The sequence below is a fragment of the Nannospalax galili genome, unplaced genomic scaffold (genome assembly GCF_000622305.1).
Source record: "Nannospalax galili isolate Female #2095 unplaced genomic scaffold, S.galili_v1.0 scaffold1171, whole genome shotgun sequence".
In the NCBI taxonomy this organism is placed as follows: domain Eukaryota; kingdom Metazoa; phylum Chordata; class Mammalia; order Rodentia; family Spalacidae; genus Nannospalax; species Nannospalax galili.
This window is the reverse complement of record NW_008328881.1, coordinates 82,381-99,454: the sequence shown is the minus strand read 5'-3', so window position 1 is coordinate 99,454 and position 17,074 is coordinate 82,381. Positions and strand designations below refer to the sequence as shown.

The 17,074-nt window shown below is 39.1% G+C and overlaps 1 protein-coding gene across 1 annotated transcript in view; it reads right to left on the bottom strand.

The window, feature by feature from the left end:
- LOC103731411 overlaps positions 1–17,074 on the bottom strand; it is a 29,319-nt gene that overhangs the window by 4,296 nt on the left and 7,949 nt on the right. Inside the window, exons 2-6 of the mRNA XM_008829778.3 lie at positions 15,632–15,753; positions 13,735–13,873; positions 11,818–11,939; positions 9,735–9,845; positions 4,644–4,750 (exon numbers count right to left, since the gene is read on the bottom strand). Of these exons, the coding sequence (XP_008828000.1) occupies positions 4,644–4,750; positions 9,735–9,845; positions 11,818–11,939; positions 13,735–13,873; positions 15,632–15,753 (601 nt within the window). The remainder of the gene's footprint in view (positions 1–4,643; positions 4,751–9,734; positions 9,846–11,817; positions 11,940–13,734; positions 13,874–15,631; positions 15,754–17,074) is intronic.

Sequence of the window (17,074 nt, the reverse complement as noted above, 5' to 3'; positions counted from 1 at the left end):
AAGTATTTTTTTTAAAAAAAAACATCCAAATCATGTCCCTATCAATGATTCTATAGCCAGATAAAAAAGCAAACCAAAGCCAAAACCTGACATTTCCTAAATGATGACAAACGAAAATGCAGGCAATATCTAGAAATCTAGATGGACAATCATGTTTACCCACAGGAAACAGAACCACAACAACACACTAGAAATCGGTAAATTTTCCAGTTCCTGAAGGGTGCTGGCAAAACTATGAGGTTAAAGTACTGAGATTAACAAGATGGAGATATAGCCTACTGCAAAGTATTCTGAATAAAGCCCAAATTAAGTGCTCAGGACCACCCAAATCAAAGCAGGATCAGCATTAAAGTATTCATAACTTCTTTATGAAGCATGAGAATCAGTCCTATAGACTGGACCAGGGCTGAGACTGCTGGGAGCTGAAGGCCTGGAAAACAAAGGGCACAGAGGCCAGAAACCAGAGACCAGCAGTATGTGTGATGTGTAGATTAGATCTTTTAAAAACCACACCAGGGGCTGGAGAGATGGCTCAGCGGTTAAGAACACTGACTGTTCTTGCAGAAGACTCAGGTTTGAATCCCAGCACCCACATGGCAGCTAACAACTGTCTATAACTCCAGTTCCAGGGGATCCAACAGCCTCTTCTGTCCTCTGAGGGCACTGCACGACACGGGTGCACTTACCTACATGCAGGCATAACACACATACACATAAAATAAAAACAATAAAATATTTTTTAAAAATAAAAAAATAAAAACCACATCAAGAGTAAAATCATACCTCATTTGGCTGTCTGTAATATTTCAGGGATGGGATTCCTGCATGCATAACATGGCACCTGAGAAGTATGGTGGGACCAGCCAGCTCTAAAGCATGATGGAAAAATATGTGCATGTGTGTTGGAGGGCGGTGTGTGTTTGAGTAGTTTTGTTTAACTCAGTGCTAATATGCACTGGACTTTATATCATGTATGACTTTGGTAGTGCACTGTACCAGGCGAACACATTTCTTACAGTGGGTCAGGGGGTTAGGTGGGTGTGGGTGGTGGGTGGCAGTATCATTTTTACTTATTTAGTTGCAGCAATGGCTAGTAGGTTTAATGACTTTCAGAACTTATTATCAAAATAATACAATGCTCTTTTTCTTAGGGTGAATATAACTGTCATGCAGCCCTGTTCAATAATAAATGTCACTGTCTGGACTTGAGCTATTTTTTTTTGTTGTGATGTGGTGCCTAAAAAATAATATATTTTACAAGTCTATTTAATAGAAGACTGAAGAAGTAATGCAGACTAGCATGGTTTGTTTGTCTGTCTGAGACAGGTCTCATGTAGCCTAGGAAGAGGATACCTTGAACAGCTAAGTTAGTGAATTCATTGCCTTAGATTAATGTAGAAGTGATTAAATTATATCATGTGTCACTACTTACTCAGGAATCATGTAGTGTTTATGAATGAATATATCAGAAGTTTTTTTTTTATTATTGTTTGAGGCAGTTTTCACTATGTAGCCCTGGCTGGCCTGGAATTCTCTATGTGAACCAGGCTGGCCTTGAACCCAGAGATCGGTCTGCCTCTGCCTTATGAGTGCTGGAATTAAAGCTGTGCACCATCACAGTTGACTTATCAAGAAAGTTTTAGGAACAATCTGAAGATGCAGTTTTCCCATATGTAGTTTGCCAACAGCCGGGATTATTCTTCAGCATTCCAAATCTTTGCATAATGAATCTCCAAAAAATTTAAGGCTGTTTTTCAATTTCTTATAAAATAAACCTGGTGATATTTCATTCTTCAACAATTAACATTCTATCTACCTGTCTACCTGTCACTGTTTTTTTTTTTGGTCTTTTTGAAGCAGGGTCTCCCTGTAGCCCCAGCTTGTCCTGGAACTCACTATGTAGACCAGGCTGGCCTTGAACTCACAGATACGCCTGCCTCTGCCTCCCAAGTGCTGGGACTACAGGTGTGCATCATCACACCTGGCTTTCTGTCACTGTTTTAAAAGGCTAAAAACTGCTGGGTATGGTGGTATATGCCTGTGGCCCAGCTCTAAGTAGGCAATGGGAAGTTCAAGGCCAACCTATGAAAAACTGCAAGACACTGTCTCAAAACAAAAATGTAAAGGCAAGAAGTTAATCATATTTTGTCCACTGGAAATTATGTTTGAAGGGGCACTGCATTACAACTTTGCTGATCGTGTTGTTAGCCTTTTAGTCGGTGACAAAAATCACCTCCCATTCTTACAGCTATGATTCTATGAAAAGCTTTCCACTGAACAAGTTTTTCAAAAGATTTAAACTGTTAATTTCATAATGACTTTAAGTAACTGTCATGGATGGGGGAGAGCAAGAATGTGAATGTATAGAAGGTAAAGTAGTGGCAGAGTAAAGAAGTTTAGCCACCAATAGTCTACCCAGTATTGAATTATTTGACTTATAATTATGTGCATTTTACCCTATATGGAAACTTCACTGACACAGGGATGCAAACTTATTGGTGTAATTTTGTTTCAAACATACATGAGAAGGAATTTTCATCCATCTATGGCATTCACATGCCATTAAGAAAAATAAGAAATCAACCAGATCCAGGAACCCATTATTACTCCCTTAAGAACATTTTTAGGGGCTGGAGATGAAGCTTAGAGGTAGAGCATTTGCTTAGCATATATAAGGTCCTACATTTAATGTCCAGAACTGAAAAAACAAAACAAACAAAAAACAGAACACATAATTAATCATTGCTTTTTCTAGGTTAATATTCTCAGCCTTTTTATAAACCTCAGTTAATTCCTCCTTTTTTATGGTAGATGTGATGATTAGTGTTAATTTGTCAACTTGACATAATCTAGAATCACCTAAAAGACTCTGGATATGCCTCTGGGGGATTATTTTGATTGCCTTGAGGTGGCCTGTTGACCCTGGATGGGACCATTCCTTAGGTAGGGGATACTGGACTGCTAAGAGTGGAGAAAGTAACCTGAGCGCTAGCATGCATGAATTTATTGCTTTCTATTTCTGACTGTGGATGTCAGTGCCCAGCTGCTTCAAGTTCCTGCTGCCTTGACAACCTGTCATGATGGACTGTAACCTGGAGCTCTGACCTAAATAAACCCTTTCTCCCTTAAGTTGCTTTTGTCAGAGTACTTTATCACAGCAACAGGAAAAGAAACTAACTCAAGGGGCTGGAGAGATGCCTCAGTGGTGAAGAGCACTGGCTGCTCTTGCAGAAGACCCAGGCACAGTTCCCAGCACCCACATGGTGGCTAACAGCCGTCTGTAACTCTAGTTCCAGGGAATCTGATGCTCTCTTCTGACTTCCATGGGCACTGTACAACATGGGTGCACTTACATACATGTAGGCAGTATACTCATATGCATAAAATAATAAAAATAAATTTAAAAAGAAACTAAGAAAATAGGACAGTAACATATAACATATTTCACAAACAAGAAAACCAGGGCAGAAAAAAGTTAAGTACAAAGACTTTGTGAATTGTTAGCTAATTGTATTTTAATGCATAAGTCATGACATCATTTTATATATACCAAAAGTTAGATATAAGAGGGGTTGATGAGATGACTTAATAGGTAAAGGTGTGTGCCACGAAGCCTGAGGACCCATCCATAAACCCACATGATGGAAAGAGAGAAGTGACTCCCACAAGTTGCCCTTTGACCTCCACATACCTTCTCTGGCATGCACATAAACACTCTAAATAATAAATGGAGAAAAAAATTAAGAATGAGATATAGGGGCTGGAGAGATGGCTCAGCGGTTAAGAGCAGTGACTGCTCTTGCAGAGGACCCGGGTTCAATTCCCAGCACCCACATGGCAGCTATGAACCATGCTTAACTCAGTTCCAGGGGAATCCGAAGCCCTTTTCTGACCTCCATGGCATTGCACGACACGGGTGCATTCACATACCTGTGGGCAATACACTCATACACATAAAATAAAAATAATAAAATATTAAAAAAAGAATGAAATATAACATTTTACAAAATTACATATTTTTGCTAAAAATCCTATATTTAACACATTTCCTTATTAAAAATAAGTTAATATTCATGTATGAAACTGTCAAAAGAATAAATAAAAAATTAAAAGAAAAAAAAAAAAGAGTTGGGCGTGGTGGCACATGCCTTTAATCCCAGCACTCGGGAGGCAGAAGCAGGCGGATCTCTATGAGTTCAAGGCCAGCCTGGTCCACATAGTGAGTTCCAGGACAGCTGGGGTTACAAGGAGACCCTGTCTCAAAAAGACCAAAAATAAATAAATAAATGAAAAAAATTAAAAAAGGGGCTAGAAAGATGGCTCTGTGGTTGAGCACTCACTGCTCTTGCAGAGAACTAAGGTTCAGTTCCTAGCACATACATGACAGCTATCAACAGTTTGTAACTCCTGTTCTAGAAGATCTGATGCCCTCTTCTGGCCTCTGTAGGCATTGAACACTCATGGTGCACTTACAAACATGCAGGCAAAACACTCACACACATAAAATAAAAATAAGTAAAAAAATTTTTAAAGTTGAGTCTGTTTTAAAAGTTATTAGGAAAACATTTCTCCACACTAACCTGTTTTCATACCTTGCTAGATATATTTTAATAACAGATTTCTTGTTTCAGGAAATAACATACCTGGCCTGGTCAGCCTCATTAAGAAAATATTCAAAGACATTATTCATTATAATGACATCAGCATTTTGCAGAAGTGCACTCTGGGTACAGATGTCTGCATGAAGCACCTGAAGAATGAATTCACAGAAAAGAATGAGGGCACTGTATCACACAACCACATAAGAAATACCTATTGGCTCACAGATGCTGTGAGGACTAGAAAGAGATATTTAGTATCTAGTAAAACCCAGAAACTTGTAAATATTTATTTGTTTTGGATGGAATTATTTGTTTAGTTATAATACGTCTTTCCCTCCCCCCTCAAAATATGTTCTTTTAACTCTTAATTCAGTTTTTCTACTATAATTACATACAGAAGTTTAAGAATCAAAAGATTTAGGTTCAAATTATGACTCTATAACCAAATAGATTTGTACTTCAGGTAGTTTTTTTCATAAATACCAAGGAGATCTGTCCTGATTCACACAATCAAATGGGACCATATACAAATTATAAAGGTAGACATACAAAACAACCCAAAATCCATAAAAATAGATGATAGACTGTCAACTACTAATAAGCCCTATGTTAACTTGATCCTAAAATTCATCTGAATCTATTATCTACCCCCAAAAACAAACAAAGCAATTTATCTTGAAACTATATAACTAAAAAACAATTAGCTTAGATGATAATTAAGGCTTATAGACTACAGGCAAGGTAACAAGAAACATTTATTTGCTCAAGAGCAAAAAACTTTTATTTTAAAAAGAGAAAAAAGTTTACTTTGGTTTATGTGCTTTATTTTCAAATAAGTAATCAGTCTTACAAATACATAATATTCAAGGTATTGTGGGGTCTGATTTTTAAAAGTAGTCTTTCTTTTTTAAAGTAATAAACATTCTAAAAAATTTTAAATTCAGTTGGTCTAGAGCCTTTAATCACAGCTTTGACATATTCCTCAATACAAAGAAAGTCAACTGGGCTGGAGAGATGGCTCAGTGGGTAAAGGCTCTTGCCACAAAAAAACCCCCAGTTAATACTTTCAAACATAAACATGTAGATATGTGAACTGATCTACTGTTTTATTGTAGTTCTTTTTCCTAGTTCTTTAACCTTAGTTCCTCTTTTTTCTTTCCCATCTATCTTTTCTTTTCTTCCTCTACTCTTCCACAACACAGACTGGATAAAAAAGAATCAGATGGATCAACTAATCATGGTAGCCAAGAGAGCTGCTCTCAAGGTTCCAGGAAAACCCTAAGGAATAGTTAGGGACACACTCTGGGCAGTGTAGAAGTCAAAAGACAACCAAGCTGAACTCTACCAATGTTTAATGAATACCTATTGTGTGCAAGACACTGTTCAGGGAGACAGACCAGAATAAGACAACAGTATCTGTGCTCAAATATGTTACAGCATAAAAATGTGACAAAAAAATTTATACAAACAACTCCCTAACGCCATCAAAGTAATGAGCCAAGACCAACACTAAGAACAAGAGGAAGTTTAGCTCTATCCTGGGGGACAGTGAAGAGAGAAGAACTAAAAGCAATAGGCCTTGCAGGTCAGGATAGTGGATCAAACACACACATGTACATTCATATATCACCAACAATCCATTATAAAAACAGAGTTGTTTTTTTAAGAAAAAGGGTATAAAGGAAGCAGCTGACACAAAAATTGTAATGTTGGGGGAAAAAGGAGAAAAGAATAAGGACTTAAGGAAGTCCGAGAAACTGATTTCTGAGCAAGAAATACAGAAAGCAAGGACTCACCCTGATTTATGTTACAGAATCTCAGTAAGCCTTGTAAGTGGTTAGCAGATGGAAGAATAGAGAGAGATACTTATAATAAGGGGGATTTGGCTGAAAGTCCATTTAGGAAACAGCCATATCCGTACATGCTTCCCTCCCACCCCAGCAAAAGAATGGAGCCTTATTCTCTGGATGGCATTAAAAAGCACAATGGGGGTTAGGGGACACAAGGCCTAGAAGGATGGGCAACTACTGGAAGCACAGGAACTGTGGTGACATGCACACAGGGTGCAGAGACCCACCAATTCCACAACCTTTTTCTCTTGACTCAGTTCCCAGGATGCTGCTTACCACTCAGCTAAGATCTGGGGAAGATCTTCTAAGATCTTCTTTGGGTGATCAGAGCAGCCCAAAAGGAAGGACCTTAGATCTCTCCCAACTATTTACCCAACAAGCACTCAGCGGTGAAGCCTGCAGTTATCAACTGCCACTCCAAGGGCTTAGAACTTCAACCAGCTATTTCTTTCTCTCTTTCTCTCTCTCTCTCTCTCTCTCTCTCTCTCTCTCTCTCTCTCTTCTTTTCATGGGGCTGGGGATCAAACTCTAAGCTCTGAACTCCAGCCTCACTGAGCACATGCTCAACCTGAGCAGACAACTGAAGCTTTGTAGACTGCTGAGGAAGGCCTTGCTAAAATATAACAACATCCATCCCTCAAAAAAAAAATAAAAGAGCTTGAAAAAAAAGAGCTTGGATTTCAATAGGCACTATCAAAAATATTTCTAGAAATCATTTTTGTTGATTTTAAGACCCTTCAATCCAATGTTTATAGCTTCAAGGAAGGAGATTATTATGGTTTTCAATAACAAGATGGCATAAAAAAGGGCTCTTGTTTGATGTTTAGCACTGAAGGGAAAAAAAAAAAAAAAGCTTTTCACCAAAAGGTTGTGATGGTAGCCACAGAAGCCACAAGCCAGGAAAAGCATGTGGGTAGGTAGGTATCTCTTTAATTTCTTTTGAAAAGTGGTTAAAAAAAACTTTAAAAATATAAATAAACATCTTTTTGAAACATTTTATTATTTTTAATTTATGTATATGAGTGTATTGCTTGCATGTATGTAAGTGCACCCATGTTGTGCAATGCCAGTGGAGTTCAGAAGAGGGCACTGGATTCCCCTGGAACTGAAGTTACAGATAGTTGTGAGCTGTCATGTGGGTGCTGGGAATCAAACCCAGGTCCTCTGCAAGATCAGCCAATGCTCTTAACCACTGAGCCACCTCTCGAGTCCCACAAATAAACATCTTTTACACCCCTTTACCATCATCTTTATCATCATCTTTAAAAAACAAACACAAGGCCCGGGTGGTGGCACATGCCTTTAATCCCAGCACCTGGGGGGCAGAGGCAGGGGGAATCTCTGTGAGTTTGAGGCCAGCCTGGTCCATATCTCGAGTTCCAGGCCAGCTGGGGCTACAGAGAGACCCTGTCTCAAAAAGACCAAAGACCAAACCAACCAAAACAAAATAAAAAAACAAAAGCAAGGGTCTGGAGAGGTAGCTCAGCAGTTAAGAGCACTTATTTTGGCATAGGACCCAGGTTCAGTTCCCAGCACCCACATGGCAGCTCACTACCTGCTATAACTCTAGTTCCAGGGATTCAACACCCTCTTCTGGTCTCCAAGGGCACTTCATGCATGTGGTATACATATATACATTCAGGCAAAACACTCATGCACATGAAATAAAAATTTTTAAAAAATGTTTAAAAAACAAAAACAAAAGCAAGAATTAGATTATTCATTGATAAACTATGATTCTTCATCTTAATCTCAATTTTTTTTTCTTTTCTTTTTGAGATAGTGTAACCCTGTAGCTCCAGATGGCCTAGAACTTGCTATATAGACCAGGTTGGCCTCACTCTCAGAGATCTGCCACTGCCTCCTGAGTACTGTGACTAATGGCGTGTGCCACAACTGACTTAAATCTCAATTTTCAACCAAATTCCTATTAGTTATGTGATTATTACATACGAGCAATGTGCTATCATTGCCTACATATGGGATAGTAAGAAAACTCATGAAAATTCAGGTCAACCAGGGCTACCCAGTAAGACCCTGACTCAAAACAAAACACAATGCTGGGTACAGTAGCATAGCTCAGTTGGGCTACAGGATATCCTGTTTTAAAAGAACAAAATAAAACAAAAACAAACAAAAAAATACCCCATGAAAAAAACATGAATTGATTTTTTTGTAGTGCTGGGGATTGAATCAGGTTTTGTGCACAACATGCAAGTGCTCTACCACTGACTTCACCTCGTATCCCAAGAACTTACTTTATTACTCAATCATAAATTCATTCTGATCATTTACCTTTATATTTCCAAGAGGGTGGGAAGAAATTGGGGGAGGGAATAAAATAATTACCTTTCATTTAAAAAGGGAAGGCTTAATCCTTAATCTGTTAAAAAAATTTATTCATTTTTATTTATGTGTATGTGCACCATGTTTGTGTAGGTACTTGCAGAGACCAGAAGAAAGCATCACATCCCCTGGAGCTTGATACAGATACCCCTCAATATGGATACTGGGAATCAAACCTGGGTCTTCTGCAAGACCCACAAGTGCTCTTAATCACTGAGTTGTCTCTCGAGCCCTTTGATCTTTAATTTTTTTTTTTTTTTTTTTTTTTGGTCTTTTTGAGACAGGGTCTCTCTGTGGCCCCATCTGGCCTGGAACTTGCTATGTAGACCATCTGGCCTTAAACTCACAGAGATCCACCTGCCTCTACCTCTTGAGTGCTGTGCCACCATGCCCAGCTTGATCCTTAATCTTACTGAAATGGTTTTAGATATTAGGCTGTCCTTAATATTAGAGATAGGTAATACTTTCTATTGCCATGACAAGTACTACTGCATCTTAGTGAAATGATAAAGATTACTGCATTAGCAAAAACTAGACAAACGAAACAAAATCCTTTTGTTTTGCTATTTTTCCCCTTTATAGGAAAAAAGAGAAAACTTATTATAATTTAACCCCAGACCAACATCCTTCGCTATGATTGCTCTTCTATGGCATTCATGATAGCCCCCAAAAACTTACAAAAAGAAAAATAACTATGAGCACGGCAAGCCCTTTCCTTTCAACACTTTCAGTTTAATTAGATACACTGACGCCCAACCTCTAGAGACCCGAAATGTTGCTATCAAAATTGTATCTGATATGAAAAAAAAAAATCTTTCTAATAAAATACCAGGTCAACTCAATCTGTTTCTATATAGTAGTCACAAGAATTGGTTAGAAAACAGAAAAATTAGGTAAGGTATATAAAAGATAACAGAAAAAATATTTTAAAGAGTACCTTTATTCTGTCACTGAATTGGTATTTGTTTATGATCATTTCCTGCAACTGGCAAAAATCTCCATTCAGTTCTACTCCATAGAGTTGCACTGCTGAACTGTAAAGGTAACCCTAAAATATGAAGACATGTTATGATGCAAATGGATCAACTTAAAAACATTTTTTTAAATTTATTTTTACTTTATGTGTATGAGTGTTATGCTTGCATGTGTTTAAGTGCACCCATGTTGTGCAGTGCCCGTGGAGGACAGGAGAGGGATTGGATCCCCTAGAACTGGAGTTAGGGAGGTTGTTAGCCACCTTATGGGTGCTGGGATTCAAACTAAGGTCTTCTGCAAGAGCAGCTAGTGCTCTTTACCTTCTGAGCCATCTCTCTAGGCCTGTCCCTCATTATCTTGTTGCCTTGAGACAAAGTGTCTCACTGAACTGGAGGCTGGCCATCTCAGCTAGGCTGGTTGGCCACTGAGTTCTCAGGATCTGCCTATCTCCACTCCCTAATGGTGGGGTCCTAGGCACGTATAGTGATGATGAATGGCTTTTTAGGTAGATGCTGGGGATTCCAGTTCAGGTTCCTACGAGTGATGTTACTCACTGAGCCATCTCCCTATTCCCTTTCTTTTTTTGAGAAAGGTCTTAATAGGTAGCCTAAACTGGCCTTGAGCTTCTAATCCTTCTGCCTCAGCCTCCTACATGCTGAGATTATAGGTGTGTGGCGCCATGCCCAGCATTATGCTTTTTGAAAACAAAAGTCAGAAAATGAGTTAGCATTGACAAAATATGATAAACAACTACAATCTCTAATGTCTAAACAAAAAACCAGTGGACAAGATGGCAAAGCAGAAGTGCCTGAAATCCTAGCACTCAGAAGGCTGAGGCCAGAGGATCACTTGAGTTCAAGGCCAACCTGGATGATACTGCAAGACTATCTCGAACCAAACCAAAACCAAACCAAACCAATCCCCAAAGAACAACAGAAACAATAATAACAGAAGCCCTCAAATTGTAGATTATCTATTTTACAGATAAAAGTTTAAGTTGAACATTAAAAAGTTGTTTCTGCATAGAGCAGGAAACAAAGCTGGGAAGTGACAGCACCTGTTTCTGGCAAGATCTCCACTGCTGTTGGCCACATGTTTTAACAAGTCCACTAATAACTACCAGAAACCACGTCTGAGTATTTTTAAAAAACAATTCAAAAGATTAGAAGCACTCATGATCTGAATTTAAAACAAAAGCTACATTGAAATGATATTTTAGAAACAAAAGTAATGTTCAAGTTCTGGACCACAGAAAACTGGAGTAAGATGTATCTTTGGATATCACTCAGTGTACTCATTTACAGATGGGGAAACAGAGGTCTAGAGCTATTCAGTGACTCAGTATGGTCATACAAGGATTTCTTTCTTTTTTGGAGGTCTTTTTGAGAAAGGGTCTCCTTGTAGCCTGGCACTTACTATGTAGATCAGGCTGACCTTGAACTCACAGAGATCCACCTGCCTCCACTTCTGAGTACTGGAATTAAAGGCATACACCACCACAATCTGCTCCATACAGGATTTCTTAGGTCAAGTAAATTGCCATTTTTATGAGTTCTTATCAAAGATCAGCATACCATTTTGTTTTAATAATGTACAAATAAAAAGAAGCTGGGCATGAGGCAAGCCTGTAATCACAGCACTTGTAGGCTGAGGCAGGAGGACAGGAATTCAAGGTTATCCTCAGGTACACATTAGTTAGAGGTCAGCCTAGGTTAGATCAGACTGTGCCTTGCCACCACCCCCATCTCCACAAAACATTAGCGAGTTGGTCAGTCAATCACATGGTCTGTTGTGTTTATATCTGTCATTTGTGTTGTGGAGACAAACCAGTAAAGGAAATCAGACAGCTGGTCTTTGAAATTCCAAACTCAATTATTACCATCAAGCAGAATTCAGGAGCCTGCCAATGGATCCTAATTTAACCTTAACCTGTTGCTTTAATAACAAAGCCAAGCTGTCACCTTGGATGGTGGCAGACAAAGCTGTTGCTAGCAGAAGAAGAAAGTATTTCCAAATGTTGAGTATGTCCATAAGCTGGACTTTACCCCATAGAGGACTGTGCCAAGTCTGGAGCCAACATCAACCAAAACCTTTCCCGACAGATCAGGGAGAACATGATGATAAACGAACTTCAACTCCACAAGGGAGAAGGAATGAGAAATAAATCCTGGAGAATTGAACAGAGTGAACATAAATTAGTTGACTTGACTACTAGTAACTGCATATTGTACTTTTAATTCTTTTACTTATATTTACAAAGTATATTTCATGTTCTTTCTTTTTCTTTTCTTTTCTTTTTTTTTTTGAGACAGGGTCTTCCTGCAGCCCCAGCTGGCCTGGACCTCACTATGTAGATCAGGTTGGCCTTGAACTCACAGAGATCTGCCTGCCTCTGCCTCCCAAGTGCTGGGACTAAAAGTGTTGGCCATCACACCTAGCTCATGTTCTTTCTTAATCACTGAAAATCATTCAGGATTTGCCTAGAAAAAAAAATTGATATGATAAATTTATGTTCATCTGAGCTGTTCCGTACAAATTTTAAGATTTGTATTTATTTTTAATCATGTGTGTATGTGTATGTGACTGTGTGGATATGTGTACGTGAGAGCAGGTGTTCACAGGGGCCAGAGGCACTCAGTCTCCTAGAAGCTAGAGTTACAGATGGTTATATGCCCCCTGATATGGTTGCTGGGAATTGAACTCAGGTCTTCTGGAAGAGCAGTATGTGCTTTTAACCACTAAGCCATCTTTCCAGCCTGGGAAGATAAATTTTTAAAAAGTTTATTGTATTTTATTTATTTATTTATTTATTTTGTGTGTGTGTACTCAAGCACTACAGTGTGTGTGGAGGTCAGAGGACAACTTGCAGGGGTCAGTTCTCTTCTTCTACCATGTGGGTCCTGGGGATCAAATTCAAGTTGTCAGATTTGGTGGCAGATGTCTTTACCCTGTGAGCCTCTTCTCCTGCCCAAGAAGAACAAATATTGAGTCTCACATTTAAAAGGCCTTTAGGGACAAGCTACTCATATAACTGCCCTTATTCCTCATTTCCTTTCTGTTGCTTGATATTTTCTGGGAGTTTCCCTTGTCTGTAACTTATTACTGCCCAGGATAGCTTTCTGTCTTCCATACTACCAGGTTTTCTCATCCTACCCCAGAGCTAACCTCAAAACCACATGTTGTTGCTCAGACTACAACCTAGCAAACTAATGACTTTATAATGTGCAGCTCTGAGCAACCAGCTCTGGAGTGAGAGGAGTGGCATGAAAGGACTTTAAGATACCCTATCAAGCACCCCCATTTCCCTTAGTTTAACTGCTTCCACTTCTATGTTTTGTACCATAGTTTCTGTGACAGCCAGAACCTGGTTTCTAATCTGGAGGTAACTCGAAACTTCACAATATTATATCCTACATAATGTACTGTCAGGAGGGGGAGACCTTGATCATAATCAATAGAAAGTGGCAACTAAATAGAAGCATGTAGGCTAGTCTCTAGAAAGAGACTATACCTCAGAGTTGTATGCCTTGGGGATAGGAAGGGTCCTGGCCTCCCTAGGATCCTCATCCTTATACACTCCTGGCCACACTGGTGCTTCTTCTTGGGGCTACAGTTACCATTAGCATCCTGAAGCTAGACAAACTTCTTGTCACCTGAGTACGCATCCAAGAGTCACTTATGGTGATAGCCATTTCAGATTCCTTAGCTATCTGAGCTGTTGTGAGCATCTAATCATTATTTATAACTGATTCATATGGGAAGACAGAGCCCGACCTTCAGATTTTCATTTGTCAAACCAAGTTCTTCCATAAAGTTTTAAAAATTAGACCTTTTTGTATCTGCCCAGCTGTGTTATCTTTTTATTATAAAAAATATCCAGTAGTTTGGTCATAGATTTATACACTCAAGACATGGAAAAAAATCCACATAAACACATCAATGTTGCAAACATGAATGCTTACCTAAAGGTGCTGTTTGGTGTGAGCCACACACAGTACAGTAGTTTCTGCTCATTTTCCCTTCCTCACATAATGAATCAATAAAGTCTTCGTCATAGAGGAATGCATCAACGTGAACTGTGGGTTCTGGCTGCTGCTGTATCTGGGGGACAGAGAAAAACATCAAAAGAAACAAAGTAAAAAGAAGCTTCTTTTTATTGCTAAATAAGACAAAACAGGAGTGGCAGCAAGGGCAGAGAGACAGCTTACTTGTTCATTCAGTTAGCTGCTCCTCACTTCATGACTGAGACACTAATAACTTTCTATTTCATCCGGAATGTTATAAAACATCAGTATGAGAAATACACACAAAATTTCAGTTGAAAGGAATATCAGAGATTATCTCTATGCTAAATACTATACTTTACAAAGAAATCAAACCAGCCAGGTGTGGTGGCACACACCTTTAATCTTGGCACTCAGGAGGCAGAGGCAGGTGGATCTCTGAGAGTACAAGGCCAGTCTGGTCTCCATAGGGAGTTCCAGGCCAGCTGGGGCAATAGGGAAGGGAGACCCTGTGTCAAAAAGACCAAACAAAACAAAACAAAAAACAAAGAAATCAAACTAGCAAAGGAAGAAATGGAAATGAGCGCTAGAACTTGTAAATCTTTATGCCAATTACTTACCATTAAAATACTAGGCAAGCCATCTCTACATAAAGAGTAAAGTTTTCAAATTACTGAAATATTATTAAAACGTCAAGCTTTGGGGCTGGAGAGATGGCTCAGCAGTTAAGAGCACTAGTTGCTCTTACAGAGGACCTGGATTCAGTTCCCAGCACCCACATGACAGCTAACAATCATCTGTAACTCTGGTTCCAGAGGATCTGACACCCTCTTCTGACCTCCACTGGCACTGCATGACACGGGTGCACTTACATACATGCAGGCAATACACTCATACACATAAAATAAAAGTATTTAAAAACAATTTGCTGGCCTGGAACTCACAGAGATCCACCTGCCTCCGCCTCCTGAGTGCTAGTGCTGGGATTTAAAGGCGTGTGCCACAATGCCCAGTGAAAAAATAAAAATAAGTACTTTTTTAAAAGCCCTAGAACTTCAAGCTTCTAGTTAGGTATGGTGGTTCCCATTTGTGACACCTCAGCTTTGAAACCAGTCAGATATACATAGTAAGACCTTTCTCAAAAAGACCAAACCAACCTACTAATCAACCAACCAACCAACCAAGCCTCTAAAACCACAAACACACACATAAAATACAAAAACGATACATAAAGTGTAATTCTTCTGCTCAGGTATTTATAGGCTGAAAGTCAGACTGTTGGTCCTTGATTTTTTCTTTTTTTTTGGTCTTTTTGAGACAGGATCTCCCTGTAGCCCCAGCTGTCCTGAAACTCACTATGTAGACCAGGTTGGCCTTGAACTCAGAGAGATTGTCTGCCTCTGCCTCCCAAGTGCTGGGACTAAAGGCATGCAGCACCATGCCTGGCTTGATTTTTTTTTTTTTTTTTTGGTCTTTTTGAGACAGGGTCTCCCTGTAGCCCCAGCTGTCTGGAACTCACTATGTAGACCAGGTTGGCCTTGAACTCACAGAGATCCGCCTGTCTCTGCTTCCCCAGTGCTGGGATTAAAGGCATGCGCCACCATGCCCGGCCGATTTTTTTTTTTTTTTTTTAAACAGTCTGATAAACAGGATTCTTTAAAAAAAAAAAAAAAAGGATTGAATAAATAGTACCAGAGAGTGCAAAGACTCAAAAGAAGTGGGAACATGGCTGAAATACTATAATGAGAAATTTCTTAAAACTGAATTTACTACTAAGACTGGATAGGTTGTGGGGTTAGGGAAAAACAGAAGACTTCTTGAGTGGAACAAAGAGACTTTGATTTAACATACTTACTTTTTGAAGGGCTAGATGTTCTGAGGAAAGCACAGCTTCTAGAGGTAAGCAATTCCGAAGGTCATCTGCTATGTTTTTCAACATAACATCACTATTATCTTCAGTGAATTCATCAAAATCTCCTGAAGAATAGTTAAAAAAACAACAAAAAAGAAATAGCTCTTATACTTGCAGTCATACCTAGATTAAATGATTACAATCAACACATTTCCCATTAGACGGCACTAATTTGTAACAAGTCTCCTAAACACATTAAAGTGCTAATCCATGGTCAAATCTCTTAATATCTAATACATATCTGCTTATTCTTGCAAGGACAGCATTTCTTCCCCAAACTGAGCTAGAATCTGTCTCTCTGTAACATTACATCATTTTTTTTTAAACTTTCAGTTTGAATGGTATTATTATTTTTCTAAATATTTTATTATTTTTATTTTATGTGTATGAGTGTATTGCCTGCATGTATGCAAATGCAACTGTGCCATGCAAGGTAGAAGAGGGCTTCGGATCCCCTGGAACTGGAGTTACAGACAGTTGTTAGCTGCCATGTGGGTGCTGGGATTTGAAACTGGGTCTTCTGCAAGAACAGCTAGTGTTCTTCACCACTGAGCCATCTTTCCAGCCCCTGAATAGTATTATTTTTAATGTTATATATTTACTAAATATTCCTCAGTGCATATAGATTATGTATATTGTTTTTCAAACACCTTCATTTACTTCTAAGAATCCTACAGATGGTAAAATTTTTTACAAAAAATTTTAAAAAACAGCAAAAAAGGCTGGGCGTGGTGGCACACACCTTTAATCCCAGCACCTGGGAGGCAGAGACAGGCTGATCTCTGTGAGTTCAAGGCCAGCCAGCCTGGTCTACATAGTGAGTTCTAGGACAGCTGGGGCTACAGGGAGACCCTGTCTCAAAAAGACCAAAAAAAAAAAAAAATTTAAATTGTTGAAGCTAGATTTGGTGGCACAGAGCTGTGACCCTAGCTATTCCAGAGGGTTGCTTGAGACCAGTTTACTGCTGGCTCTAGGTAATATAAACTGTCTAAATACATTTCATTTATTTTGTCTATGGGTGAGCGTTCAGGAGCTACTTCCAGCAGGTAGAGGTCAGAGGACAGACAACTTGTAGGAGTTCTCTCCCATCATGTGGTTTCTGGGGATTGAACTCAGGTCACCAGGCTTGGTGGCAGATGCCTTTATTTGCTGAGGCATCATGCCAGTCCTGAAACATTTCTAAAGGCCATTATAATACTCCATATGTATATAATTTCTAAGCATTTACTTTTTAAAAAGATTATTTTATTTTTATTATTATTATTATATTTTGGTCTTTTTGAGACAGGGTCTCTCTGTAGCACCAGCTGTCCTGGAACTCACTATGTAGACCAGGCTGGCCTTGAACTCACAGAGATCTGCCTGCCTCTGCCTCCCAAGTGCTGG